This window comes from Pleurodeles waltl, chromosome 4_2, assembly GCF_031143425.1.
Source record: "Pleurodeles waltl isolate 20211129_DDA chromosome 4_2, aPleWal1.hap1.20221129, whole genome shotgun sequence".
NCBI lineage: Eukaryota > Metazoa > Chordata > Amphibia > Caudata > Salamandridae > Pleurodeles > Pleurodeles waltl.
In genome coordinates, this window is record NC_090443.1 from 658,044,999 (window position 1) to 658,072,052 (window position 27,054).

At 46.1% G+C, this 27,054-nt stretch overlaps 1 protein-coding gene across 5 annotated transcripts in view; it reads right to left on the reverse strand.

The window, feature by feature from the left end:
- LOC138293160 (interferon-induced protein 44-like) overlaps positions 1–27,054 on the reverse strand; it is a 260,617-nt gene that overhangs the window by 20,347 nt on the left and 213,216 nt on the right. For all 5 annotated transcript variants that reach the window (XM_069232216.1, XM_069232218.1, XM_069232215.1 and 2 more), the window contains one exon: positions 3,144–3,244. In XM_069232216.1, coding sequence (XP_069088317.1) covers positions 3,144–3,244 — 101 coding nt within the window. The remainder of the gene's footprint in view (positions 1–3,143; positions 3,245–27,054) is intronic.

Here is a 27,054-nt window from a genome sequence, read left to right on the forward strand (position 1 = left end):
GTTTTCAGTTAGACAACTGACTTGCCTCACAGTTTACTGGTTACTATTGGCAATGTTTTCCAGGTAGGAGGATGCATGAATGTTTCTACATTCATTTTTTTAAACTATCAATTTTAGAAAAAATGCTTCTGAATGCATGGATATAATCGGTGTATTAGGGTGGAACATGTATGCATGTTAAAAAAATACACTTTTTTGAATTCTGAAGAATTGGCATCGTATTTATGCACATTTGTTTCACAGTTTCTTTAACAATGTGTTCTTAAAGTTAAGTGGTGCAGGGCACCTTATTTGCTTCTTCTATGTTACATCGGTTAATATGTAAATAAACATTTGCACATTTATTTAATATCTTTCTGATTGTTAGAGATGTTTCAAGTAAAAAGCAGTCCAGTGCAGTCTTTCACATGGGGCCACATGTGAAGGTCAGGAGGGCCACATTCGGCCCCCCGGCCATACTCTGAGTATCGCTGACCTAGACCAAAACAAATCAAGACACTTTACTTGGTGACGCATAAATGATAAATATTCACTGAAAGCCGATTTCCACAAATTATCATCTGTGTGCAGCATAGGGCTATCCCCAAGCAGGGATCCACTCCACTAGACACAAGGGGTTTATTTTAGTTGCTGGACACGGTCCCTTTGGCTAGGACCGCTCCCGGTATTGGGTGATGCATTTTTAGCTGTGTTATGCCCCTTAGGGGCATATTGGCCTTTTTTTAGGCTGTACTTTGAGTATCACTGACCTAGATCAAAACAAATAAAGACACTTTACTTGGGAATGCATAAATGTTCACTGAAAGCGGATTTCCACAAATTAACATTCGTGTGCAGTATAGCTGTATCAGTAAAGTTGTATGTTTGTGCAATTTTAGAGGATATTTCAACTGAAAATGTGCTGTCTGTGAATGACTGTGCTTCCACAGGATGCTTTAGTTACATAAAAACATCCCCACCTCATGTCCATTAAAGCTAAGTGAGTCGTGACATTTTGACATTCTAAAAATTGGTCATGGCTCTACAAATTTTGGGAAGCATTGATTTAGATGTAAAGACACATTTTATTTTAATAATTGCATGCCTGCAACGTTGGGGAACTTATTTTCCCTAGGAGACATAATGAAAAAATTCCCCCAAAGAAGTGCAGCTTTTTTGTTTTGTTACATCAAGTTCCCCTGTGCTTTTTTCTAATTTGGTTGCAGTTCAAGGGGCCCTTAATCTCTATGATGCCCCCAAACTGCAGATCAGTGTCCTCAGGGTCTCCCCTTGTGTGTTTTGAGAGGGGAGACTTCCAATGGACTCCCTACTCCTAATCCGAAGGGGTGCCCTTCTTGGAATGTTCTACTGTGTCCAGCTTGGTGAAAGCAGTCCTGGTTTTGGAGTGCCTAGGAGTACCAAGGGAAATTGCCTTCTGGTCTCCCCGTATAAATGCGATCCTGAGGCTTAGCCTGATATAGGTTCCTTTTTATATACATTTTTTATTAGATACAGTGTTTGCAGACATTATGCAGGGCCGTTACTGGTGTAACTCTTTGCAAACATAACTGCAAGAATTGCAACAGGGTTCACAATTTTTGGTGCACCAGCTTTAAGAGTTACCTATAAGCTATAACCTATATTTATCATTTAGTATGAACAGAGGTTGAAACCTGGAGGATTACTGCTAAAGAACAAATCAGTACCTTTATCTTATCTTACCACCTTACTTTCACTCAGAGTATCTGCACTGAATCTACACAGCTTCACGCTAGAGGTAATATATGAGAGTTTAAATGGCACCCCACACTTGGGCACAGGACACTGCTATCTTGTGAATATAAGCTGGAGATGCCTTTGGAGCTGCGGGGAAACTTTGTTGATGGATATCCAGAGCATGCAAAGGGCATGTTGCCCACTTCGTTGAGGTTAGAACTAAGACAAGGACCTTCATACGCTCCACTGGCCTGTTCACCTTCTGACCTTGCCTAGTGTGGAAGCCCACTGCCAGGCCAAAGAGTACTGCATCACTAGAGAGAGCCTGAAAATATCTAAAGCATGCTATACGTGCAGGAGGGCTGATGAGGACTTCATTTTAAAACTGATGTTCTCAAAGCCCCTCATACCCACACCAGTAACAGAGACATACTGCCCGAAGATTTACCCTTTCAAGTGTAGTTGAGTTAGTGCTGACTCTGCCTGGAAAGCACATCCCGGTTTGCACCACCCTTTCCTTCATTAATTTCATCTTTACTCCATTTGACCTGAAGTATACAGTTATCCAGCACCTAGAAGGGCAGTCGATTAGCCAGATTTAAGGACATTTATAGTCCAGTCAGAGACCTGAGAGCTTTTCAGCTGTTATCCATGCATGCCAGTTGCCACTGCTGAGAGTCTCATACCTACAATGTACACCCACAATGTGTGCGCAAAAAAGTGGTGAACACCATTCAATATAACTGAAGAGACAAAAAGCATCCCAGTCTTAAGTTAAACATCCTAGTAGCCAAATCACGGGTTCTGTACAATTGCTTAACCTTTTATACTGTGTTTTTGTATTTTGTACCATTGTGTAATTTATATCTATTTACCTTGCTTACACTGTACATTGATTTTCATTATAGGAGCTATGCCAAAAGAGAGAGAGAATGCAGAGGCAACAATAATTACCCGTTAACAAGAACTTGGTGAGACAGGAGCTAAACCACATGATGGAGTGTAGGGAAAAATACAAAACTGACAAAGCCCCAGGCTAAGGGCCAAATTATTCACACAGGCAAACACTCGGGGTGCAGCAAATGACATATACACTTCTTAAAACTGTTCACTATACACAGTGGCCACAGGTGCAGAGACAAAAGACTGCACACTTCCTGCTGCCTAAAAATCCACATGGCCTCGCTTCCTCTCCCTGAGGCAAGACCCTAAACCATGCAATTCATTCACTGCAAAACAACTGGAGAAACTGAGATGAGAGATCAGAAACACCGGTAAGATATTTGAATAATAGCCAAAAATGTCACCAGTCATTTATACAAATACTCGAAAATTGCCACCTATGCTCTACAGGATATCAATAATATGTTGGTAAAATATTTTATATACACTGTTATGTCAAGAAAACAATTCGTGTGTTCACTCAAAATATGGATTTAAAAAGTTACCTGTTTTTCGACAGCCCTGCTTCTGTACACATTCTGGACACTTTCAGCAACTAAAGGACAGAGTTCGTCCACCTTTGTTAAGACAACTATGTGTGGCACATCTGCACAAAAATAAATACAACTTTAGTTATAATTTTGATTTTTTGGGCTAATAATTTTACATATTTGTGTAATGCATTCTGAAAACGGTCTTGTCTAGTGATTATAAAACACAATAACAATCAAAGTATAAAAATTAATATTAGACTTTCAGATATTTATCAGCAATACACTTGATGAAATACTGCACTAGTTTCAATGACAATTATAATCACCCACAACCCTTATTTTTCAAATATTTCCGCCAAATTCAAGAGGTCATCCTTATATTTAAAGTAATAATAGGTATAAAACAAAATATAAATGAATTATAGGAGGGAAAGCTAAGAAAAAGCCTTGAATATTTTCATTTCAACATGTGAAATTTAAGGTCACTGTCGGGTGAGTCACACATTCAGACCCAGAAAGCGAAATTTGTTCTCCTAATTAACCTAACTCTGATGAAGAGCACATCCTCCACAGGTCTGAGGCTTATGGTAGACTAACGTAGTAAGAACACTCCGGAGTCCCATGGAGATTTCTTCAAGATTTACTGAAGGCAGGCTCTTGACGTGCCTCCCAGAGGCCAGCGGTTATCAACTGAATCAAGAAACCACCACAGTTCATGCCATTACATTCTAAAAGTTGACATTCTGAGTCAGCTTAACCCCTTGAAGCCATCCTCAGCACCAATGCTCATTTGCAGAGGAAGCCTCTGAGCCGTCCCTGCACAAGAGTACAGAAATCCCTCAGCTGAGGGATTACCTTTTTTTTTTTAGCCACAGGAGCAGGGAGAAGAGTTTCCCCAGCCGCCTGAGGCTTTTTCTTTTTCAGTGTATTGACGATTGAAGCGCATGGCACACTAACGTCATTACACTGAAAGTGAAATGAGACGATCAGCTGATTTCACTTTCACTGCTTTGGTGATCGGAGGTATATCTCAATCCATTGAGCACCGAAGCACACAGGAGAGGTATTGCTGGAAAAGGGAGAATCCCACCTTTCCAACTTTACCTTTCTGAAGGGCATCGCTGCTTGGGGATCGCAGAAGGAGGGCTATCCCCAAGCAGGGAACCACTCCACTAGACACCAGGGATCTTTTTTTAGCTGTAGGGAATGGCCCCTTAGGCAAGGGCAGCTCTTTTCAATTGTTGATGCATTTTGGCCATTTTTTGCCACCCTTGGGAGCAGACTGGCCATTTTTGAGCCGATCTGCCCCCAAGGGGGGCAGAAAACCAATAGACACTGGGGATTTTTTATATAACATGTCAGGGAGAGGCCCCTTGGGCAAGGGTCGCTCCCCATTATGGGTACATTATCATGGCCATTTAACACCACCTAGGGGAAATCGGCCATATTTTTAGGCTGATCTGCCCCAAAGGTGGCAGAAAACCACTAGACATCAGGGATTACTTTTAGTTTTAATTGTAGGGGATGGGGGCCTTCCTAGCATCACAATGCACCCAACCCCCAAAAAAGGAAAACATTCTTTCTGCCTCAAAGGGGGCAGAAGGGGGCAATTACTCCATCTGCCCTTTCAACCCCCACCACCGCCCAGTGGGGCAGAAATCCCACTAGACACCAGGGATTACTTTTTTCTTATTTGTGGTGGCGGGAACTGCCCAGCATGGGCCTGGCCATGCCCCTCAACCCCCCAAAAAAAGGAAACTGGGGGAGCAGAAAGCCCACTAGACCCCAGGGATTACTTTTAAAAAACAATCTTACTGGTGGGGGCTGCCCAGCATGGGTATTGCCATGCCTCCACCCCAAAAAAAGGGAAATAGTCTCTCTGCGCCCCTCCCCGGGGCAGAAAGCCCACAAGATCCTAGTGATTACTTTTGTAAAAAAATTCTTAGCGGCGGGGGCTGCCCAGCATGGGCTTTGCCATGCTCCCACCCCAAAAAAAGGAAACAATCTTTCTGCCCCCTCCTGGAGTGAGGACAAAAAGCCCAATAGACAACAGGGATTATTTTTTATTATTTATTTGTAGGGGCAGGGGCTACCCAGCCTGGGCATGACCAAGCCCTCCCCCCCAAAAGGAAAACAGTTGTTCTGCCCCCCTCATCCCTGCTCCCTTTGGGTGGGGGCAGAAAGCCCATTAGACATCAGGAATTACTTTATTTTGTAGGGGTGGGGGCTGCCCAGCATGGGCATGGCCATGCCACCACTTCCTAAAAAATGGGGAACAGTCTTTCCACTCCCCTGTGGACTAAAGCATCTCATCCCAAAGGCAAGGAAGAGAACATTCGATTCTTTTGGATGTTGATTTTACAAATAGGCCAGGAGAGTTTGGCTAACTCCCAGTATCACTCCATTTGCAATGCTGAACAGCTAAACTTTTTGGACTTGGGTAGGCTGCCACCTGCAAAATCCACATCACCATTGCTCCACTTCAGCCGATAAAAATGCTGGGCCACTTTTGTGGTTGGGCCTAGTGCCAACGACATGAATGGATCCAACCAAGGTCAATAGGAGTCCCCATGCAAGGGCTCCCACTGTCTTTGGTTGGATAAGTTGATGTCACTGGCACTATGCCTAGCCACATAAGTGGTGCAGCATTTTTATCGCCACAAGTGGGACAATGCTGGGTGGTGGGAATTTTGTGGATTCCTGCAGATTCTGTAAGTTTCCATAATAGAAATGTAGGGAGAATATGTGATTAAAAGCAAAGTTTGAGACTTGCAGGGCATTGTGGGTAAAAAAAAAAAAAAAACGTCTTGGGATCCATGCAAATCACCACATCCTGGATTCCCCCTGGTGTTTAGATGTAAAAAATGTACAGGTTTGCTAGCGTTCACTGGGTACTAGCTGAGCTAGGGCCCAAAACTACAGCTTCCGGCTCTGAAAAGGATGGGTCTGTTTTGCATGAAAAAATTTGATGCATCCATGTTGCATTTTGAGCCATTTCCTGTTGCAGGCACTAGGCCTAATCAGAAGACTTAGCAGAATGCTGGGTAAAATGAAGTTTGTGGCTCCTTGGAGGTTCCAGACCATTTTAATAGAGAAATGTGAGGAAAATCTGATTTTTAGTCTGTGTAAAACAATCTGGTAAGAGCCATACAAGTCACCCCATCCTGGATTTCCCTAGGCGTCTAGTTTTTGAAAATGTATAGGTTTGCTATGTGACAGCTGAGCTAGGGCCCAAAAACCACAGCTACAGACTTTGCAAAAAACGGGTCAGTTCAGCATGGAAAGATTTGATTCATCCATGTTGCATTTTGGGCCATTTCCTGTCATAAGCAGTAGGCCTACCCAAACAAGTGAGGTACCATTTTTATCGGTGGACTTAGGGAAACACAGTAGTAAAACAAGTGCTATTGCCAATTGTATTTCTCTGCATTTGCACCTCCCAAAGGTAAGACAATGGCAATCATTACGACTTCTGCGGTCTTTTACAAAAACCACCGAAGCCGCGGGTGCCAGAAGGCTGACCGCCATCTCACGACTACTGAAGAATTTCTGCCACAATTTGGGCAGAAATCCATCAGCAGTCGTGCTGCCAGTCGGCAGCGAACAGACAGTTCCACTACCATCACTGCCACACCAAAAGGACTCTTTCCGCCGTACTATGAGCAGTAATACGGTGTGGCGGTGTCCTGATGGCAGGGTGCTGCTGGCGGTGAACGTGCTGGGTCCCATTCCCTGGCGGACGACCTCGCCGGACAAGGTAAGTCGATCGTCTGACAGGGGAGGGGGGTGGGAAGTGTTGTGTGTGAGTGGGTGTATGTCTGCGTGTGTGAATGTAAGTGTGCATGCGTGTGTGAATGCGTATATGATTGTTGAAGTAAGTGCATGTTCGTATGTTTGTGTGCATGAGTGTTGGTGCAAGTGAATGTGTGTATGTATGCATGTTAGTATATGCGTGTTAGTGTATGCGTGGTGCGTGTGTGTGCCTGTATGCAGGGAGGGTGAGGTGGGAGTCGGGGTGCTGTCATGGAAGAAGGGTTTATGTAAGTGAAGTGAGGGGTTGGGCAAGTCGTCTGCCGACTACAGGAAAGGAATTTCCTGTCGCCGGACGCCTTTCCGCCAAGGTTTCTGTGGCGGCGCTACTGCCGCTAAAACTCTGGTGAAAGGCGACTCATACTGCCGGCAGTCTTCAAAGGACCGCCGTCCCAGAGGTGCTGCCCTCCGGCCCGGCAGTCCTACCACCCTGGCCGTACCAGCGGACATGCTAGTATGGGTACTCAGAAATTTCCCTGCTTCTAAACTCCATATTTTGTGTCCATTTCAGTGGGTTTCTAAGGGTCCATGGAACCTCCTTCCCCCACCCCTTCATAGGATAGACTGCGCGCCTGTTTTTTGTGTTAGAATTGAATGTTTTGACAATTTTGTTGTTTGAAAGAATAAATTATTCAAATTATATTTTTCAAAACAATGTGTTCAAATTGGAATGTTGTATACTGTTTCTTATTTCATTCCATTTAATTAAAAAATAGTTTTTCCTTATGACAGACCCAAACACATATCCCCCAATGTCTGCCATCATTTCTGTCCTTTCACTCCTCATCATACAAACTAAGACAGCACCACTTTATTCCTTTATTCTTTTCCACCTGCCACCTGTCGCCAATAGATTTTTTTTTCAGAGCACCTGTATTTTGCCACTGCCCTTCTCCTTTGTCCCCTTCTTCTGAAACCTTCAGCTCTGCTCGTTCAGCAGCAGCCAGTGCTCTACTTTTGAAAACCAATAAAGTGCAAGATCTCTAAAAGTCAACTCGCATTACTGTAATTATTGTAATGATGTTGATTTTTATTTATTTTAATTTTTTTTCACTTTTTTTGTTTTTTACTTTTAACATTTACTTTGTACTTTTGAGCTAATTTACCTGCTAGGAGTATAGAACTGATGCTGCTTGAACTCGTTCAACTCATGCAATAGTTTATAAACACATCTGTCATGGGAAGAACCATGCTTTAATAATACAATCGTACTTCCAACGACGGAGAACAAAACATCCAATTAATTTAGTAGTGTTCCTTTTGTGTTCAATGAAAAGAGGCTGACTGTAACCTTACTGATGCAACCACTGTCCCATCTGTAGAAGTGAGTTGAGGAAGAAGGGTGCAACCATATTGTGTTTGCGTCCTCCAGCATTGTGCTTGGCAACAATTTTATATAGATATCTCATTTTTGAACACATCATAGGTAAAGAAGTAGGATGTTACTCAGTACAACAATATGGGTGACAGAAGCCAGAAACACCAGTTCACTCTGACAATGATAATCCTTTCTTCTACCTACTACACCAACAATATTTTTTTTTTTAAACGATTTTGCAAAGTGCTCTAATATCTAAGAAGGATGTCCTTGTACTAAAAGCACTGAACATAGGCCCAAAGCAGTGAAGAACCAGCAGAACTAAACTCACAGAAACATGCACGTTATCAGATGCTTCTCAAATACAAATTAATTAATCTCAAGCTGTAATTCAAGGGGCAAGGCATTCCAGTACTTTGGTGATAGATATGAAAAAGCACATCCAACACGTCGACTATGCAGAATTACTGGAATAGACAGGACTGCCACCATAGATGATGAAAGAGTATGCTGTGGATAATAAGGTAAGACACTTCAGGCCAGACCCATACAAGGCCTGGTGGGTGAGACAAAGTCTTGAAGAAAAATCTCTTTCAAACCGGAGGTCAACTAAGGCCATGCAGATGTTAAGACATATGGCCTTTCTGGAGTAATAACCCCGTTTTCTTCAGAAACATTATTAACACAACTGAAAAACAACATCAAAATGTTAGCAGGCAGGATAAACAACTTCGAGCACCACAGTGGAACATATATCTAAATAAAAAAACTACAGTAATGAATCACAGAATGTAGTAGTATTCATTATCGAATAACAGATCAGAAAAGCACAGGCGAGAAGGGTACCAATAACATATGGATGTCATCAAGTCGAAAACAACCAGATATAGAAATGAGTGGCCACTAAGTGATTTCCATCAACTGCAAATTAAAGTTAAATGCTCTAGGTGGATGCACATAAACTATAAAATACCCAAGCAACAGGAAGAAATAATAAATAAAAACAATAGTTTCAAATATGCATAAGGATCCTGATGCAGTAACAACAACTGAGACATGGTGATCAAATGCGTAGAATATGTATTAAAATGTTAGAAATGTCAGTCCCCAAAGACTCAAGGATTTCTATCGTACAAAACTTCACTCATATGAAGGTATATCAATCTACCCTAAGGTGAACAGTCTCATTTGCGGCTAATGTAAAACAGTTGTTTCTAGCCAGATAGGACAGACCACAGGAAGAAGTATGGACATGTTAAATAGAAAATATGATCACCCTAAACCCAATATGAAAGTATGGTCTACAAAGGTAACGCGCAAAAATCAATCGAGATCATCTGTGTATGTTTAAGCCTCTCTATGAACACATAAACAAGGATCGATGTAGTGGCCAGCTGATCAGAAATCCCTAAAATGCCATACTATGAACAACCAGGGGTCATCTTACCAATATTTGCTCATTTTGAATACTTCACAAAAGTAAGAATTACTATATTAATTTTTGGGATAGCAGGGCTGATTGCAGAACCCCCCCCTCACTTTTTGCCCCTAAATCTAACTCATACTGGTGCTTTTCTGACTCTTAAGGTGCCCTGGGCACTGCTAACCAGTCCCAGGGCCTGTGCTCTGATTAAAAAAGGTATATGCAAATTAGGCTAACTATAACTGGCTGTACCAACCTACCTTTAGGTCCCTAGTATATGGTAGGGCATGTTGTTTTAGGGGCCCCAGTATAGATAGTACACCAATATGTGCACTGCTGTGGTGCCCAGTGTCATTTTAAAAGCAGGCCTGCCTTGCTGGCTGCTTTTAAGTTAAAGTTAACCCCAAACTCGACTTTGGAATTAAACGTACTTCCAAAGTCTCAAGGTACCTTATTTTTATATACAAGTCACCCCTAAGGTATGCCCAAAGTGTCCCCAGGGTTGGGTGCAGTGTAACTATAAGCAGGAACTTTATAAAATATGTTTTCCCCATTGTAGTGAATGGGCTCCATATGCTAACATGGAGAGACTTTATTTTAAAATAATGTAGTCCTATTTTCCACAGGAAGGAGCTAAATATAACAAGTTGGGTATGAAATTAAAAGTTATAATAAATCCACAACTTGCCACTGTTGAAGTTAATATAACTTGGATAGGGAATGAGTTTTAGAACTCTTGCAAAAAGTTACCAACTTCAGCACTGCAGTGCCCTTCTGTGATTGGTCAGCCTCGGACAGCCTGAGCCAGGCTGCCTTGATGAGGTGTGAAGTGGTCTGGGCTGAAACAAAGGAAGCATCTGATGGGAGGAAAGCTGCCTCAGAAGATGGTGGAACAGGGTAGGGGGAGAGCAGTCAAAATGGACTTCAAAGGAGGGAAGGAGATTTGGGACAGCAACTGGACCTCCCCCATTTCCTGCAGCCCCAGACAACCAGGTGCTCCCTATTTAGATCAAGAGAGGGCTCGAAAGGGGTGTTTTAAGGGAACCTTAGCCACACCAGTGGAGGGACTCAGTCAGATCTAAACTCTAAGATTGAAATTTTGCCATCTTGGATTTGGAAGGAATGTTGCGCCCTGGGATTGATTTTGGCCACATTTCCCAGGAATTGGTCACTCCAGAGGGTGGTGGTCTGCACATGACTGGACAGGAGTACCCCCCCCCCCCGCCCGCTTGCCACCCCAGCAGCAAGGAAAATATGGCAGAGCTGCCCTGCTGGACCCCTGGCCTGCACCTGGACCCTGCACTCAGAAGGAATACACAAGCTGCATACTTTGGGTTTCACCAAGAAAAGGACTTTGACTCACTTCTAAATCTCCAAGAAAGGACTCTCTGAAAGCTACAGGTAGAAAGGAGCTGACCAGAGTCCCTTGTATCAAGTCCTGTAAAAATAGCCTAGCTGACCAGTGGCCATTTAAGGATTGTGACCAGGTGCATTCTGGAAGATAAAGTTCTAACCCCAAGGAGCAATTCAGAGCTTCTAGATTCTTGGGGTGGGTTGTGGACACTTGAAGGGTCTTACAAGTACTTCTGGAAGAAGATCCAGTAGTTTGGAGAAGTTTGGAGCAACTTTGGAAAAAAGCTCCAAAAGTGGACAAACACAACGAGCGAGTGTCAAGCCCGCCGACGTCAACCGCGACCCGGCCTGATTTTCAGGTGTGTCCGTCTAAAAAGCTCCAGAGCTCCACAGTTCCAGGATTTGACCGTGGGCTCGCAGAAAGGCAATCCGATGACACTGCATCGAAATCAGCTTGCTGAGGGTCGCTTGACTTCAGGAAAGTAAATTTCCCAAAAAGTTTCTATGTCCAAATGTGAAAGTTTTAACGAGGCCTCCCGCGCAGTGTATCCGAGGAGGGCTCCAGCGAGGCCGGCCTCAACTTGTGACTTCGTCCCGATCAGAGAAAAATCTTCAAGAAATCATCTAAGTGAGAAGGTAAAAAACTTTAACCAAGGCCTCCCGCTCAATGCAGCCAAGCAGAGCTCCATTGCGGTCGGCCTCAAATTTTGACTTTACCCTGAACGGGTGTGACCAGACATCGCGTGTGGTGCTTTTTGTTTCTAGGTGCCAAAAAACATTTAGGCCCTCATTACAACATTGGCGGTAAAAGCCACTTACCACCGTGCAAAAGACCGCCAACACACTGCCGTGGCCGTGGAATTCCGCCACGGTCATTATGACCCACAGCTCGGAATCCGCCAAAGTCCAGACACCCACACAAGTCCGCCACACCAAAGGTCAGTGATAAACTGGCGATAACAAAACCTCCACCGTCACGGCAACAGGAATAAGCCCACACTATCACGACCCACGAATCCACGCGGCGGTCTTTCAACCGCGGTATTCCATTGGCGGTACACACTGCCGCGTTCAAAATACACACACATTTACAAAACACAACCACATTGGACATTTCGAAATACACACACCTGATGCAAATACACACACCACACCCAATACAATATAAAACACACACCCACATCACCCACAAACCCTTACATCAACAACTGCGACTGAGAGCCAGAGAGAGACCCACCATCTACAAACTAGCATCCACAGGCACTCCACACCATCACTCGCACAACATCCACGCACCTCACACAACACACCTGTAAATATCACCCCACACATCACCCACACCACCCCATGGCACCGCAAAGACACCCCAGGTTCTCTGAGGAGGAGCTCAGGGTCATGGTGGAGGAAACCATCTGGATAGACCCACAGCTATTCGGATCACAGGTGCAGCACACCACCATAGCTAGGACGATGGAGCTATGGCGAAGAATCGTGGACAGGGTCCACGCAGTGGGACAGCACCCAAGAACTAGGGATGACATCAGGAAGAGGTGGAATGACCTACGGGGGAAGGTGCGTTCTGTGGTCTCAAGACACCACATCGCGGTTCAGAGGACTGGTGGCGGCCCCCCACCTCCTCCCCCACAACTAACATGGGAGGAGCAGGTCTTGGCTATACTGCATCCTGAGGGCCTCGCAGGAGTAGCTGGAGGAATGGACTCTGGTAAGTCAAATCTTAACTATTACATCCCCCACCCACCTGCATGCTATCACATACAACCACCCTCGCCCTCACCCCCATCACTCCAACTCCTCACGTATGTCCCAATATCACAAACCACACATCCCAAACTCAAGCCCTGCATGTACCACCAAAGCATGAACACCCATCACCAATGCATGGCCACTACACACACCCATACAACCCCCTAATCCATTATTACACATGGTCCTACACAGGAATGCAAGCACTGGGGTACATGGTCACCTACCCATTGCACACCATGGCACACACAGATGCAATAATCATGCCTTTACAACCCTGCAGGACCCCTACCCAACGTCACCTGACAGGAGGGTCCAGATATGTCCACTCCACCCACAGAAGAGGCCCACAGTGAGGACAGCAGCTCTGTCCAAATGGATCTAGATGACCAGCCCGGCCCATCTGGGACCTCGGGACAGTCGGTTCCCCTCACACTGGCACAGGCCACTACAGAGCTTGCCCCCTCTGGAAACACCAGCGCAGCACCCACCCAGCGGGCCCATACCTCTGTCCCCAGGACACATCAATCAGAAGTGTGTCCACCACTACAGCTATCCCACCACCCAAACAACACCAGGTACCTGGGGGCAGTGGCAGTAGGCACACAGTTCAGGGGACAGAGGCCCAGGAACACAGGGGAACTGGGAGGGCTGCTGTGCAACAGGGGGAGGACGGGCCCAGGGAACCCACTCTCCACGAGGCCCTCTCCAACATCATGAGAGCCTACCACCATTCCCAGGAGACGATGGCAACGGTACTGGCCAAGTTTCAGGAGACCCAGCGGCTGCAGGAGGAACAGTATTTGGGCTTCAGGGAGGAACTCAAATCCATCAATACAAACCTAGGCACCATTGTAGGGGTGCTGAATGAACTTGTCAACACCAGGAGGGACACTGTGGCACAACAAGGGGCCCCTGACACTAGCCTGGACGATGAACTGCCCACCACCTCCGCCGGCGCTAGTGGACAGGAGGCACCACCGCACGTCACCACACCAGCACCCCATCCCCTGCAGATGGAGAACCACCCCGCAAACGGTCCCTGAGATCCAGGACAAAGACAGAGAACAATTCCAAGACCCCTGCCAAGAAATTAGACCACCCTGATTGTCATCCTTCTGTCCCACTTTGTCACCTGTCCATACTTAAACTGCCCCAGCTCCACTTCCTATGCCCCTTTGGACAATGCACCTGTGAGACTAATAGACTGGACTCTGCCATGGACGTTCCTCCACCATCACCCCTGACCATTTTTCAACCCCCTCCACTATGGAGCACTTAAATAAACACCCTTAAATCAAAAAACAATCTGGAGTCAGTCTGTGCTTTCGAAAATGTGTATTTGGCAAAATGCTATATCAAATGTAATGTCAACATACCTATGTCACACAGCTCTAGTCCATGCGGAAACAAAGCAGATGTCACACAGTGGGACCCACATCTGTGAAATCGTAAGGGAAAGTGACAACTCCGTGACCATACACTGGGTGAAAATGACAAACAGATGAGAGGTAGTAGAATTAAATCAGATGTAGCAGGCTGTGTTGTCTCCTTACCTGCGTCTCACTGGAAGTATTGCAGGATCACCGTGTTCCTGTTGTCTATGTCCTCCTCTTCTGCTTCCTCGTCTTCACTGTCCACAGGCTCCACAGCTGCCACAACACCTCCATCTGGACCATCCTCCTGCAGAAAAGGCACCTGTCGTCGCAAAGCCAAGTTGTGAAGCATACAGCAGGCCACGATGATCTGGCACACCTTCTTTGGTGAGTAGAATAGGGAACCACCTGTCATATGAAGGCACCAGAACCTGGCCTTCAGGAGGCCGAAGGTCCTCTCTATAACCCTCCTAGTTCGCCCATGGGCCTCATTGTAGCGTTCCTCTGCCCTTGTCCTGGGATTCCTCACTGGGGTCAGTAGCAATGACAGGTTGTGGTAATCAGAGTCACCTGCAAATGGCGAGGGACAACTGTCACACACTAACTCATAGGGACATCCCCAGACCCAGACAACTATTCACATTGTATTGGGTCAATGTCCTCACCTAATAGTCACACACAGTGCCTCTGAAGTTGCCCCATCACATAAGAGATGCTGCTATTTCTCAAAATGTAAGTGTCATGCACTGAGCCAGGGAATTTGGCATTCACATGGGAGATGTACTGGTCTGCCAAACACACCATCTGCACATTCATCGAATGGTAAATCTTCCAGTTTCTGTACACCTGTTCACTCCTGCGGGGGGGACCAAGGCCACATGTGTCCCATCAATGGCACCTATGATGTTGGCGATATGACCCGGGCATAGAAATCACATTTCACTGTAGGCAAATCCTCCACATGAGGGAAAACGATGTAGCTCCGCATGTGTTTCAGCAGGGCAGACAACACGTTGGAAAACATAGGCTGGGACATCCCTGATGCAATGGCCACTGTAGTTTGAAATGACCCACTTGCTAGGAAATGGAGTACTGACAGCACCTGCACTTGATGGGGGAATCCTGTGGGATGGCGTATAGCTGACATCAGTTCTGGCTCCAACTGGGCACACAGTTCCTGGATTGTGGCACGATCAAGTCTGTAGGTGATGATCACATGTCGCTCCTCCATTGTCGACAGGTCCACCAGCGGTCTGTACACCGGAGGATGCAGCCATATCCTCATATGCCCCAGCGGATGGTGCCTATGGAGGAGAACAGCGAGCAGAGAGTCAACCAACTCTGAGGTCTGTAAACACAGCATACTCTGAAATATTAGCAAATCGACATATGCCTGTATGAGTGTTAGGCAAGGTCTAGATATGTGTGACGCAGTCCAAAATAATGGCATGTGGGCCCATGAAATGGCAGCTGCCTGACCTGTAAAGTGGGACAATGGGATATGAGGTAACTGCGCTGGCGTTGTACACCGTAGCGGTAGGCATTCGAAGGCCGCAGCGCAATCCTGCATTGGTTAACATTGGACCCTATGGGTCCGAGGAGCCAATGACGATGTACACCGGCGGTGATGGTACGCACCGCCACAGACTTGACCGCCATTTTCTCTCTGTTCAATCACTTGATACCTGATCTTCGACAGGAGAGGACTTACACTGCAAGTGCTGCTGTGACCTCAGTCTGGAAGAGGCAATGGCTCATGTGTCTGGGGAAAGGGCCCCTGCCTTCAGCATGGAGGAGTCGGAGAAACTCGTGGATGGGGTCCTCCCCCAGTACACGCTACTCTACAGTCCTCCAGACAAACAGATAAGTACACTGTGAGCATGCTGTATGGGCAATGCCTGTTTGGAGTGGTGTGGATGAAAGATAGGGGGGGGTGAGAATGAGCGTGCATGAAACGACGATGAGTGCATGTGCGTCATGGCAAGGGTAGGGATGCGGGCCAATGACTGTGACGGTGCAGACAGTAATAACTTCTCTTTTTCCCCTGTACAATTCCTGTAGGTCAGCGCCCATCAGAAGAAGGACATTTGGCGTGCCATCGCCAAGGAAGTCTGGACCCTGGGGGTCTACCACAGACGGAGCACCCACTGCCGGAAAAGATGGGAGGACATTCGCCACTGGAGCAAGAAGACGGCGGAGACCCAGCTGGTGATGGCCTCCCAAAGTGGGAGGGGTGCCCCGTCGCACCATGACCCCCCTGATGTTCAGGATCCCAGCGGTGGCGTATCCGGAGTTGGATGGGCGCTTGAGGGCATCACAGCAGCCACAAGGGGATGAGTACACTCTCATTCTGCTGATTCAGCGCGCATTGTAGGTGTCTGGGTGGGGGAGGTGGGCTGTGGGTTCCCCTAGGCCAGGGCGAGTTTAGTAGGCAAGGCCCCTTTTAAGGCAGGCCCTGTGGCACCACTCCCACCTGTGTACAGTGCCAACTACACCTAGTCAGGCTCCTGTGACATCCATGTGTAAAGCAATCGGGCATAGCCTTCTAACCCATGTCCCTGGGATTGAATAGGGAACTCCAACTGTGCGGCGTAGTGCAGGGGGCTTCTGTGTCTGTAGTGTCCTCCAACGGTAGCGGTATTGCATGCACTCAAAATGTCCTTCTTCTGTCTACCCCCCACCTTTTTGTGGTCTCCCTGTTCTTGTGTGCATTAGCATCATCAGGCGGGGGAGCAGTGGCACCGGAGCAGGAGGGAGCTGCATCCCACATGTCCCTGGAGGGCGACACCACGGAGTCTGAATTCACCAGTGGGATGGAGGGCGAGGGAGCTCCACGGTGGGGACAGGAGCTGACACCAGTGATACGGACTCCTCCTCTGATGGTAGCTCCCTTGCGGGCCCATCTGTTCCCCCCGCATCTGCGTGTACAGCCGCCACCCCCCCTACCAGCACTGCCCTCCCAGCAGCCCCTCAGCGTGTCCCCCATGCCCACTCACCCAGGAGGGTGGGCATCTCCTTCGCCCCAGGTACCTCAGCCCCTGCCCCTGTCACCCCTGCTGCCCTCAGTGAGGAGGCCATTGACCTCCTCAGGTCCCTCACTGTTGGGCAGTCTACCATTTTGAATGCCATCCAGGGTGTGGAGAGGCAGTTGCAACAAACCAATGCATACCTGGAGGGCATTCACTCTGGTCAGGCAGCCCATCAGCGAGCTTTTCAGACTCTGGCCTTAGCTCTGATGGCAGCCATTGTCCCTGTCTCTAGCCTTCCCCCTCCAACTTCCTCCACCCAGACCCAAACCCCTGTACCTCAGCCTATCCCAAGCACACCATCAGACCAGCATGCAAACACCTCAACACACAAGGGAAGCTCTGGCAAACATAAACCCCACACATCCCACAGGTACTCACGCAAGCATCATATCCATGCTGACATACCAACATCCACTGCCTCCACTGTGTTCCCCTCCTCCTCGTCTCCCTCCTCCCTCCATGTCTTGTCTCCACTCACACCTGCATGCACTACATCCTCAGCCACTACCTCCATCACCAGCACACCCACAACCACACCCCGCTCACTTGCAGTCTCCACCCCTGTAGTGTGGTCAGTTTTACGTATATTTTGCGCATTAGCTTCAGGCCTTAGGCCTCTGTGCACTTTGCCCTAAATATATTTTATTCATTTGCTAACAGCTTAGAGCCTCTGTGCACTTTACTCTAAATGCTTTCTATTAGGCTTCGTACTGTTATTTTACAGAATAGCCAGTCCTACGGTGTTGTTTTTTATTCATATCACACTGTTTTGCCTACTTCAGCACTGGAGTTCTTCATAACATATTCACTCTGTGCTTTAGTCAAGGATACAGTCTGGTACATTGCCGATAGACGTGGTAGGAGTCTAGACTTGCCATTCCTGCGCAGGAACATTTTGTGATCACGATGACATGTTAGTTATAAAATCACTTCCTTGTCCCATACATGCAGAGGGAGATTCCGACCAGGGAACCACAACTAGACGCTGACTGCCTCGTTGCAGATGCTGAACCAGATCACAGGCCTTTGCTCAGGTATGAGTGTGTCCGTCTCCCTAGTGATACAGAAAGGCAAGCTGAAAGCTTAACATGCTGTGCTCTAAATAGAACAAGCAGAGGGAGAGTAGAAACGGTTAGGAATTATGATAGCTTTATTTCTATGTTTTACTCTCCTGGTTACTATATCAATCCTACTATGTTGTATTGTTCTGGTTATTGCGGCTCACGCCTTAATATCTAAAATACAGTCGTTTTATTAAAACATTATATAAAACTTATACTGTCTTTGTCATTTGTATATGAGACCATATAGTGAATGAGAGAGTTGGTTTGGATCTGAGTGACCACGACTTCCCTGAGAAGTTCCAAAGATGTCATGCGCTCGGCTGCCCAATCATTTCTTCCCCGTGGGAGAAATGAGGCACTGCTAGTTAGCCGGAGCAACAACTGGATTTAGGGTGACAGAGTTCCTTACACGTGGGTCAGACTCAGTCCCCCACACCGTTATCGATCCTGCTGCCTAGAAATCCAGTAGTCTCATTTAGGATAATGAGAGCCCACGCGACATGGCGCCGCCAACGTTTGGTCTGGCTCTAATGTTTGGGTCCGAATGACTCTCTCGGTCTCGTATATATTTTGACTCCTCGGTTCCGTATGCGGAGACGTCCGTGGGGCTGAGGGTTTCCGCCACCACAGGTTGGGTACATCCTATTACTTAGTGGTTGGTTGTTCAAGCTTGAACTTTGAAAGGAAATACCCCGATATTGGTGTGCCTTCTCTGTCCTAGAGCTATTATTGTTATACTAATGGCGAATCCAGTTGTAGTAAATACACCGCTTAATATGCGATTTCCGCTCACGGGTCATCTGATAGCACATGGACTGACGGTCCACGGGGGTCCGGTCGCTTTTGTGGTGGACGCCCATGCAGCCTATAGAACAGAACTTTTTTATTCTTGGGTCGTATTTCCAGCAGCTGATGGGGGTACAAATACTTTTCACGAATATACTGTTGCGAATGTCCCTGGACAATACAGGGCTTATGCATACTTAGAAATACCTTTATCTTATCAAGAACACCATAATTGGCTTGATGGCGCCCTCCCACATTCAGTAACACCAGTACGGTTAGGTCCGTTGAGTAATGATGGTCCGACCTGGCCTTTATTGGCTACATATACACCATATCCTGGAGTGGCAAATGTGGCAGTGGCTGAAGTGCGTCGTTTATATGTGGAATTAACTGCAACGTACAGACGATTAGTTCAGTTTGTGATGCAGACATTAAATACTAATGCAGCGCGTGCTGCTCCAGCTCATCCACATGCGGTGGTGCCAGGAATAAATCCGGCCACTGTACACTCTGTAATGGGAAAGGTACCGGCTAAACGTGAGGAGACTCCATTTTGGCTGGCGCAAAAAATTAATACGCTGGAAGCAGTATTTCCCCATACGGGACCTCAGGATAAGCATAGAATTTTGACGATGTGTTTGCCATATGGGATGGTTCCTACGGTGGATCTTAGTAATACTTGGGGCACGGTGTTTGCCGCTCTCTATACTACAGCACACGGTACACCGACTTTGGCTAATTTGCCGGAGGTGCTTAAACAAATTCAGGATGAATATGGGGCTGCTCCTGCCTTGGATTTAGGCATGCAATTGATGGGTAATTTTGACGCGGTTTCTTCTATTATTTTGAGTAATCTCAAGGGGGAGGCTGTAGCACTAGCAGTGCGAATGCGTCTTCGGGACGTTCCGCAGATTAATCAGGAGCGGGAACTTCCGAGAATAATAGCTGAAACATATTCTAGTATTGGTCGTGATAGCCTAGGGGCTCGACCGCAGAAACCACAATTGCAGGGTAAAAATAATAAGGATAATTCTAAGCAAACAGCAACCTGAGGGTGCGAAAAAGCGCTGGGATAAGAAACAGCAAACACCTAAGAAAGATGGTGGGCAGTCTCCGCAACCGGAGACCCCACAAAATAAGTATAATCTCAGGAATAGGGATACTTTGAAGACGCCTGATAGATATCAATATACTGATACGCGCCAATCTCGTTCCTTTCAGGACTCCTCTGAGAAAAGAAGTGAGAGAGGTGGGCGGTCAGAGCGGAGGACGGAGTACGTGAAACCGAGACAGGATTCACAACGCTCAGCGGAGGTTTCTATTAAACAAGAAGAGAAACCGCTGCAACAAAAACAGCAGTTTAAAAAGAAGAAAGTGGCAGCAGTCTCAGTTAGACATGCCGCTCAAGAAGAGAGTTCTCTTGACGAACAAGACATGGGCGTTAGCGCTGTTAGACAGCGCGGCAGAGGTCACAATAGTTCGCCGGAGTCTTCTAGAGCATCTGGAGGCGAAAGCAACTGATGACTTCATACAAGTCGAGACGGCGGATATGCGAGTCTCTGATCCTGATCAAGTATATCTTGTGACTCTACGATTAGAAGGGGACATTGACCGCGTTGTACACGCCATCTTTTGGGACCATATGGTGAAATCATATGATGTCCTGTTGGCCGAACAAGATTGGCCACCTGACTTTGTTCGCGACTGTCCAGTTGGGGAGGAGGTTATTGCGCCTTCCTTTTCACCACTTGTTCCGAGAGAACTAGCGGAGTCATATGGTAAATCATGGGCTCTAGCACAAGCCCCCGCCCTATATAGAAATAATGTGGGGTGGGATAAACAATCACCTTATGTCATTCCCATTAAAGGAGAACCTCAGCCACAGCCGCAATATCCTATTAAATTTGAAGCAAGGGCATCGGTTCGGAAAATTCTTACACAATTGGAGTACCAAGGTGTGATTGAGCCTTGTGTCTCGCCGATGAATAATCCCTTATTTCCGGTTGCTAAACCGGACCATTCCTATAGGATAGTGGTGGATTACAGACATTTGAATAGTCATACACGCACATATGCTATACAGAATTCACATAGCGCTGCGCTTATGAATAATATAGTGCGTAAAAAATACAAAACAACCTTGGATATCTCGAATGGATTTTTCTGCCAGAATATAGCACCCGAAAGTCGGGACTATACCGGTTTCAGTGCGTTTGGCTCTCAGAAAAAGTTTTGTCGTTTACCTCAGGGGTATAAGAATAGCCCAGGACTGTTCTCGGCTCGTGTGACTGAACTTCTGCACGAGTTGGACCCTGAGGCGTTATCATATGTTGATGACATTTATTTGACGGACGATGAGATTCTACAACATCTCAGTCGCGTATCGCGCATTGTTGTGGGTTTTGCTGATATTGGTTATAAGTTTAATTTTAAGAAATCGAAGATTGCCTTCCTCAGTGTTATTTTCCTGGGATATGAGTTATCGAGTGAGGGCAAGAGCCTGGCGCCACATTTTTTGGAGAAATGTGCTTTACTGCAGCCTCCTAATATGGTTCGGAAGCTCCAGTCTTTGTTGGGGTTTCTGAATTTTGGCAGAACTTACATTCCTGATTATGCTACACGTATAAAACCCTTATATGAACTGATTCGCCCGAATTTTTCAAGTAGATTTTGGACGACTGAGCATACACACATACTGCGAGAGCTGCAGAATGATCTCTTAGCGGTTAAACATTTACACACGCGGGACAATAAAACTCAATTGGTCATCAGGGTGATTCCTGGGGCTGTTGGATTTGCGTATGTCACCTTTAATGAAGGGGAGACAGTCCCGATAGCATACAAGTCCCACTTGTATTCTGCTGCAGAACAACGTTTTGCACAGACTGAGAAAATTCTCACTGCAGTACAGATGGCTGTGATCAAAGAAAGACCGCTAGCCCAGGGCCAACGCATTATTGTCGTTTCCCCAATTCCGGCCTTGGAGGCTGTTACAAAAGCGAGTGTTCCTAATTCGAAAGCTTTACACCCGCGGTGGATACAATGGGCTACGTCTTTGACGGCCACTGATGTGGATTACATATTTGACCCTAAGCTGCAGACTCAAGAATTTCTTCAATATGAAATAGAGTACCCGGTTCCTGCTGGCACATTACCTATTGACCAATATGAAGTGGTCATGTATACCGATGGCTCTGCGCAACCGGCGGTTGGGACTAAACAACAGTATTCTGCTGCTTGTGCGGTGGTGAGCGGGACTATGGAGGGGGGAGTTTTCTGCCCCCGACATACTTATACTAAAACCTTGGGAGATTGCACGGCGCAGCTGGCTGAGCTCAAAGCTCTTTTGTTAGCGTTGGAGCATGCAGAGCCGGCGATATTGACCTTGCTGGTCTGTGACTCCTACTACTGTGTGCAATCCTTCAATGAATATCTGCATTATTGGAAAATGAATGGATTCAGAGATTCTAAAGGCAACACCATTAAACATAAATTGTTGTGGGGTAAGGTTGCGGGTCTGAAAGAGACGCTTCCTAAAGTCCATGTTGTACATACACTTGGACACCAGCGCGTTGGAATACACGTTGCTGGGAATACTTTGGCTGATGAGGCTGCAAAGGCGGCAGTGACTATCGCCACTGTAGCCGCGGTAACTCGTTCGAGTTCAAAACCAGACATACTGTAGAGATTTCGGCTGCCATAAAAGCTACGGCTGATGGCACGCCATTTCCTAAAGGATTCCCTTCTAAATATAGTTACTGCTTGAGTGGTGCACTAAATGCTGTTGTTAATATTCCAGGCGTTGGTGTACGTGAGTTACCGAATAAGATTGAGAGACCTCGATTAATTTCTGCAGCGCATGAAGGGGTGGCATCTGCGCATGCTGGTGTGGCTACCACGATTTCGCTTTTACAGGCCCGTTATTGGTGGCCTGGTCTCTATAAGGAGACAAAGCAGTATGTCCTTTGTTGTGACGTCTGTCAACAAATTAAAGCATCGTCGGCTAGACGCCCGCAGCAGACTCCTCTTCTGATATCAAATAGACCATTACAGTGTGTGTACTTGGACCATTGTGGTCCACTGACACCAGATAGTGCATACAAATACATATTGGTTGCTGTAGATTCGTGCTCCAGATTTGTGTGGGTCTGGCCACAGCGCTCGGCTGACGCTCGGACTGTTATTAAAGATTTGCGTATCTTTGTCGATACATTTGCAGTTGCGGCTTTTCATTCGGACCAGGGCCCTGCTTTTGCCTCTAAGGCATTCAGGGACACCATGGCTTCGTTGGGGGTCCAACTCCAATTCTCGTCTCCATTTCATCCCGAGGGAAATTCTGTCGTGGAGCGTTTAAATCGGGATTTAAAGCAATCCTTAACAGCCAGGGTTATAGGTACGGGTCGTAGTTGGCTAGCCCACCTGTATGGAGTACAGAGAGCACTTAATAACTTGCCTAGAAGGTCACTGGGGGGTCGTACTTCATATGAGTGCCTGTTCGGAACACGAATGTATGTTCCTGATCTAGATGGTCCTGGTGTGGAGGCGGCAGATACGCCCTTTGACATAAATGATCGTGTCACTGTTTTGCAGGATTTACAACAATTTCGTGAAGATAACTCTTCTGCGAGTGCTGCCTCCTCTGGAATTAAGGATGAGCCAGTAACACCTACTGGTTGGATACCCGGGATTGGGGATCTAGTGCGTGAAAAGGTCGCAGTAAAGAAAGAATTTGGTCCTTCTTATCGAGCACCTGTCCCGGTGTTGGGGGTGAGCGGCACGAGAACTGTGAGTTTGCCGCCGCTGCAAGGGGCCAAAGCAAATCGTTTTGTTTCCATTGATAATGTCAAGTTACAACATGTGGCCGATTCTGCAAAGCAGACCAAGAGGGACACCCAGTAGTTCCGGCATCCCTCTCACTACTGGGGAAGAAGTCCCGCTGCAGGTGATTAGCACCGACCATGTTTCCTCTCCGAGCTTGGGGAGGGTGGAAGATGATCTTGCGATTGTTCCACAGTCGACGATTGATATTGATTCTTTTTCTCAAGTTGCTGTACGTTCTACTGATGTTTCTGAACATGTAATTTATAGCGTACCTAGGAGAGAACCTCCATCAGCTTCCTTGTTCACTGTTGCACCTTTTGCAAGAACTGCCTCTGGCTGCTTCAACGACGCGGATGCGGCTGTATCCAGCTCTTCGTCTTCGCTGTCTTCAATCCGAGGTCCACGTAAGCTACTAAGTTGGCTTAAACGTACATATTTTGTTGTTCCTTGGAACTATTTGTGGCTTTTTATGGCTGTACTGACTATTTTTTTATGGTTGGGATTTGTGGTTACCTTTTTTCTGGTAATACATGGTCATTTTCTTCCTGATCGATCAGACATTGAGCACGTGGAGACTGTGTTGAGACCACATTTTTCGTCTCATATGGTTCGAAGAGACATATCCAATGTGAACATTTCTGCGATACCAATTCCGGATGGAATTGTGTGGGATAAAGTAATGTTTGAAATATATGGTCCCACTGAATTGATTCAAATACCGTATGTTCTTAAGTTATCAATGAATGATATTGTTATTCCAGGCATTGTTTCTGATGATTGGGATGTGAAGACAGTAGATGCTATGCTAAAAGATTTGCAATATTATACTGTCTATGACGATGAAGATGCTTACCAATTTAAAGATAATGATGGTGATATGTTTTGCTACACCTATTATGGACACCACTTTATTCACAAAGCGAGTAGCCCTAAGTCCATCTTTCATTATGTACAATGGGAACATTGCTCGACTCCTCCACCAGGGAGTTCGAAAACGTATAATGATAAATTTGCATATTTTTCTGGGCATGATCAGCGAAGCGCTAAGTCTTACTATTTTAAAGTGACACCGTATTCTAATAAGCAAATTTTGTTGACCGATACTAAATTACTGTATTCTAATTCGTTTGTATCTAAACTTTCGGTCGAAGGATATGAATACTGGTTAAAGACTGTTGACTTGAAAAGTGTTTGGGGTACGAAAAATTGGCAGATGCAAGGCAGAGATACATTATTTCGAGCATGCATTATCCCTGTGCAAATGATTTTCCTCAATGACACAGTATAACAGACTAGTTGTTTGGGCTTGGCGTCGATTAGAGAATTGACTTTTCCTAGCATACCTGTCCCTTCTAAATTAAATAACTGGCAGCACTATGTGAATGCTACTTTTAGTGAATTTACGCATTGGGTCCAGAATGGTATGCTTAACGCTTCATCGTTACATCCGGGCGGGTGGTTATTGTGGCCTGTAGACACTAATCAGTGTCATCAACGTTTTGTTACCTCTTCTGGGGGGTTCAGGACTAGTAGGGCAGACCCTCATTACATTTCACCAGAACATGCAGATATAATAACTACATACAGTAAGGGGAAACTTTGTCAACAATGGTTGAAGTACTCCACGCTGGGTGCAGTTAAGTCACACCTCAAGTTACTGTCTAATGGTACTGATTTACAAGATTTCTCGTCAGGTCCCAAGGTGCCCCGGAGAAAAAGGTTCTTATACGAAGTGTATAATGAGTTTTGGAAACTTTCCCAGCAGGAGGCTGCAGCCAGGTTAAGACAGATTGATCGAGAAAATCTGCTGCAGACTTTGGGGGTTATTCTAATTTTGGAGGAGTGTTAATCCGTCCCAAAAGTGACGGTAAAGTGACGGATATACCACCAGCCGTATTACGAGTTCCATAGGATATAATGGACTCGTAATACGGATGGTGGTAAATCCGTCACTTTTCCGTCACTTTTGGGACGGATTAACACCTCCTCCAAAGTTAGAATAACCCCCTTTGTCTGTTGTTGATAATGGCATGCATACCCTTTCTGACCGTGTTTACACGATTGACAGCATTGTCTCTTCTGCTATTGACATTATAAAATCAGACATGTCTTCTTTATATCATGGGCAGAGTCAGACACGATCTATCATGCAGCTGGGTTGGACTCTTCAGACCTTGAAGGCGGGTCGCGTTCCATGGCAGCACATTCGTGCCAGAGAGATCTTTATCTCCTTTAATTTAACTCGTCAACAACAATTGATGGCTTAGAAGGAAGCAACGTATGTTATGTTAAATATTGAAAAGTTGGAGAAACTGCCTTTTACGGTGGCTGAGATTCCGTCAGCTGAGTGGTTGATTCATGGGGTTATTAATTTGCCTATCTCCACTCTGCAATTTACTTCTTGTTTGAAGCACATTCCGGTGGGAAGATATGAACTATTGGGTGACAGTTACATACACGAGGTGTGGGAGCTTCCTTTTCAGTACAGATGTGTTAATGGTTTGCGGGAAGTTTTTCTTAGCGGTAGCGACTGCGAAACTTCTGTTAGCCATTCCATGGTTTGTAAACAGCCGTCCTTGCACGGAGCGTGTAATGCTTCGATTGCTAACTTAGCTTGTTATCTGAAGGGAGTTCCGGTCCCGGTAATTAAAAACACTTTCCAGGTGCTTTCTAACGGCAGTTACATTGTTCTTAACAGCGAACGCTGCTGTGGCATGCATGCCGGAATAGTTTACATCGTCGTTGTCAACAAGGCCGTTACGTGCTGCGGGAATGTGTTGTTTCCCCTTACTGAATTTAGGGAGGTAGCGGACATCTGGCCTCATATTGCTACTTCCAAGGTTGATTTCGACAAGTTGAGTCGGCTGAAAGCTTTATTGTTTCAAAAGCATGTGGCCCTTACATCTGCTAGCGAGACCTACGCACTTCAAGTGGCAAGGTCATCGGCGGAGATACAGTCCCTTTTGAATACTAACTTTCCGAGTCACTTCGGTGAACTTGTGGGACGTATATTTAATGCATCCAGCACTGCTGGTATTGCTCATTTTTTCAAAGCCGTTGGTGTTGGTTTCGTTCACACCTTCTCTTCCATATTCGGTTTGATACCTTCGGCTATACACTCTATTTTCGGAAGCATTTTTGGGGGTTTCCCAATTACTTTGGCTTTATTGGCTGGAGTT